Below are 4247 nucleotides of genomic sequence, written 5' to 3' on the forward strand. Positions count from 1 at the left end.
ACAAAAAAATTAGCCAGGTGTGGTGGCGGGCACCTGTAATCCCAGCTACTTGGGAGGCTGAGGCAGGAAAATTGCTTGAACCCAGGAGGCAGAGGTTGCAGTGAGCCGAGGTCTCATTATTGCACTCCAGCCTGGGAGACAAGAGCGAAACTCCATCTCAAAAATAAAATAAAATAAAAATAATAAAAAAAAGGTTACTCTGGCTATGAACCCTACCATATATTATCCTGCCCATACCTGTGGATTCTCGTTCGATGTGGGGCTCTGGGGGACCCAAGAAGAATCAGCCAGGGTCCCTGCCCCTAAGAGGCACTCAGCTCTTCTCCCTGCCACAACTTCACCCCCAGATGAGTCCCCCTCCTCTGCCCTACAACACTGACACAGTCCATTGATCCACTGGAAACTAGTTTATTTTTGATCAGTTTTTCAGGGGACAGGGCTGGAGTGGGGTGGGAGGTGGCTGGGCTCTGAAGCTTGGTTCTAGGATTGTTAGTTCTCATCCTCAGCACTGCGGCGGCCGAAGTCCATCCATCCATAGGCTTCTTCTTCTTCCTCCAGCCATGGTCCCTGCTTCTTGGACGGGTCTGAGGAGGTGAGAGAGGCGAGAATGGGGGAAGGATGCCTACCTTCCAGGAACTGAAGTCAGAGCCAGTCTGGGGAGACCTTGGCCAAACCTGGCCAAGTGAGGCAAGCAGGGCAGTCAGCAGCTCCTACCTGCCACGAGGTGTGGGGGACCCTGGGGTCCCAGCTGCCTTCGATGATGAGAGGCTGGGCCCTGCTGCTCCAGCCAGGGTAGCTCCAGGTCCCTGTTGGCCCCTGTACCTAAGGGTGCATCTGGCTGCTGGGAGCGGGGCTTCCAAGAAGCTTCAGAGAAGGCGGCCAGAGCCAGTGCAAAGATCAGCACATACACACATAGTCGCTGCATCTCGTCTGCAAAGGGGAGAAGGGACTAGCTTAAGGGTGAGGCTGTCCCCACACAGGCCCAGAGGCAGGGGACTGAACCATGTGGCTCCAGGCCTCTACCTGCTGATGAGTGTGCAATTCTTTCTTTTTTTTTTTTTTAGACAGAGTTTCACTCTTGTTGCCCAGGCTGGAGTGCAGTGGTGGATCTCGGCTCACTATAACCTCCGCCTCCCGAGTTCAAGTGATTCTCCTGCCTCAGCCTCCAGAATATCTGGGACTATAGGCACGTGCCACCATACCTGGCTAATTTTTGTAATTTTTAGTAGAGATGGGGTTTCACCATGTTGGCCAGGCTGGTCTCGAACTCCTGACCTCAGGTGATCCATCCGCCTCGGCCTCCCAAATGCTGGGATTACAGGCGTAAGCCACCGCACCCAGGTAAGTCTGCAATTCTGTGTGGAGTTGTGGACTATTTCTTCAGATCAGTTCTCCAGTTTCTGCCAGTTCCACACCAGCCCCGAAGTCTTGTGTTTTTTCTCTTTACCTACCCCGATTACAGCCACTGCTTCTACTGGAGAAAGTCAAATCCTAGGGCAATGGTTTCCCTAGGTTCTGTTCTGCAGAATTTGAGGCCATGTTAGTGGTTCTGTAGCTGTTTAAGTAATGTAATTAATTTATTTATTGAGACAGGGTCTCACTCTGTCGCCCAGGCTGCAGTGCAGTAGTGCAATCACTGCTCACTGCAGCCTCTACCTCCTGGGCTCAGGTGATCCTCCCACCTCAGCCTCCAGAAGAGCTGGGACTACAGGCTTGCACCACCACGTCCAGCTTATTTTTTTTGTATTTTTTGTAGAAACAGGGTTTCACCATGTTGCCCAAGCTAGTCTTGAACTCTTGGGCTCAAGCAGTCCTCCCGCCTCAGCCTCCCAAAATGCTGCGATTACAGATGTGAGCCACTGTGCTCGGCCCAAGACTTGTTATTTAAAGTGAACTTTTTAGGCCAGGCATGGTAATCCCAGCACTTTGGGAGGCTGAGGAGGATGGATCCCTTGAGCCCACGAGTTTGAGACCAGCCTGGGCAACATACCGAAACCCCATCTCTACAAAACATACAAAAATTAGCCAGGCATGGTGGCATGCACCTGTATTCCCAGCTACTTGGGAGGCTGAGGTGGGAGGATCGCTTGAGCCGGGGAGGTGGAGGTTGCAGTGAGCCAAGATTGCACCACTGCACTCCAGCCTGGGCGACAGAGTGAGACCCTGTCTCAAAAAAACAAAAACAAAAAGTGAAACTTTTAAATAGTAATACCAAAGGAACATGGACATCCAACTGTGTTACAGACCGCATGTTATCACTTTGGAGACTGCAGCACATTCAATGCTTGGCCAGCTCACACTGATTTTTGTGCAGCCCTGAGAGGAAAGGTTCTCCTGTCATTTTTGCTTAACTGAGGAATATCCTGTGATTATAATGAAGCAGTTAATAAAAAATTAAGCTGTCACCATTAGCAATTATGTATCAGGGTGAATCAAGTTTGGGGAAAACATAATACAGAACTAAACTGGAATCTCAAACAAACATAAAATTCAAATGCTCATCTATTCCCTGGACTCACTATTTTTGTATTCTTTTGGTCTCACTATTCTGATTGGCTTTATCATAAGAAAATGATAAAAATTTTCTCTTCTCAGAATACATTTGTATTAATAAAATACTGTACTGCTTTTAAGTTTTTCTTTTTTTCTTTTCTTTTTGTGAGACAGAATCTTGCTCTGTCTCCCAGGCTGGAATGCAGTGGCTGGCGTGATCCTGACTCGCTGCAGCCTCGACCTCTTGGGCTCAAGAGATCCTCCCACCTCAGCCTCCTGAGTAGTTGGGACTACAAGTGTGCACTACTATGCCCAGCTAATTTTTTTGTTTTTATTTTTAGTAGAGATGAGGTCTCGCTATGTTGCCCAGGCTGCTCTGGAACTCCTGAGCTCAAGCAATCTGCTTGCCTCAGCCTCCCAAAGTGTTGTGATCACAGGCATGAGCCACGGTGCCTGGCCATTAAGTTTTTCATAATCAGGTTTTCTGTTAGGTTTTCTTTGGAAGAAAAGAATTCTGCTGCTGAAGAAATGTTTGAAAAATCAGTGATCTGGAGCTGTATTGTCAGATGCTAACCACATGTGTTGTTCAGTGCTATAGCCACCAGCCACATGTGGCTCTTTACATTTAAATTAATTAAATAAAAAAATTATGGTCAGGTGCAGTGGCTAACGCCTGTAATCCCAGCACTTTGGGAGGCTGAGGGGGTTGGATCACTTGAGGTCAGGAGTTTGTGACCAGCCTGGCCAACATGGTGAAACTCTGTCTCTACCAAAAATATGAAAAATTAGCTGGGTGTTGTGGCAGGCACCTGTAATCCCAGCTACTCGGGAGGCTGAGGCAGGAGAATTGCTTGAACCTGGGAGGCAGAGGTTGCACGTCACTGCACTCCAGCCTGGGTGACACGGCGAGACTCTATATAAAAAAACAAACAACAACAACAACAAAAACTTCCTTACACTAACCCCATTTCAAGCACACACGTGGCTAGTGGCTACCATATTGAACAGTGCAGATGAAGACCATTTCCTGCATCATAGGACGTTCTTTTGGATGGCACTGGTCTAGGAAAGGGCTTGAAGTGGGATCCAGGAGCTGTGGATTCCTATCCCAGCCCTGCCTAATAATCCCTGTGACTCTGGGCAAGTCACATCTTGCCTCTGGGCCTCAGTTTTCTTGTCTGAGAGAAAGGAGCAGAACCCCAGTCCTCCTCACCTCCCAGGGCTGGGAAGAGTGTGAAGGGATAGGCTAAGGGCAGGGCCCCGGCTGCGGCAGAAGGGCAGGTGGAAGGCAAGGCTGGGAATACCAGGGTAGGTACTGGAGCCAAGACCTAGTTCCATCCTGGGATAAAGAAAGGGTCCCAGCTCTGGAGACCCCAAGGGGTGAGCCCCAGACTGTGGCCAGTGGCCTGGTACCTTGATGGGGGAGAGGACCTGTCAACCCACTTCCTAGCCTCTCCCCTCTCCTCCTGGGTTTTCTCACCTGCAGAGCTGGGAGGTGTGTGGTGCCGTGGCTGGGCCTGGTGCCTCTCAGGTCTCTGCTCTGCTTGATGCTCCAGGCTTGCCTTATAAAGCCCTCAAGGTCCCTCCCAACTGTCCCCCCACCCCGCCCCTACCCTGCCATATGAGTCCAGGCGAGAGGAATGGGGTGGGGCACAGGTACAGCCCATCACCCTGCCCCGCCCTTTCATTTAGTGTCAGTCAGTCATCCAGGATGTGGGGGAAGGATAGGGGAGTTGACCTTCATGGTGAGGGGC

At 50.2% G+C, this 4247-nt stretch overlaps 1 protein-coding gene across 1 annotated transcript; it reads right to left on the reverse strand.

Moving 5' to 3' along the window:
• Positions 1 to 392: 392 nt before the first annotated feature.
• On the reverse strand, positions 393 to 4030 carry GAST (gastrin). Its single transcript, XM_004041687.5, has 3 exons — positions 3974 to 4030; positions 715 to 930; positions 393 to 584 (listed from the first exon to the last, which is right to left on the reverse strand). Exons 2-3 carry the CDS (start codon positions 923 to 925, stop codon positions 490 to 492), a joined length of 306 nt encoding a protein of 101 aa, XP_004041735.1. The 5' UTR covers positions 926 to 930; positions 3974 to 4030; the 3' UTR covers positions 393 to 489.
• Positions 4031 to 4247: the final 217 nt, after the last annotated feature.

The sequence above is a fragment of the Gorilla gorilla genome, chromosome 4, assembly GCF_029281585.2.
Source record: "Gorilla gorilla gorilla isolate KB3781 chromosome 4, NHGRI_mGorGor1-v2.1_pri, whole genome shotgun sequence".
Lineage (NCBI taxonomy): Eukaryota > Metazoa > Chordata > Mammalia > Primates > Hominidae > Gorilla > Gorilla gorilla.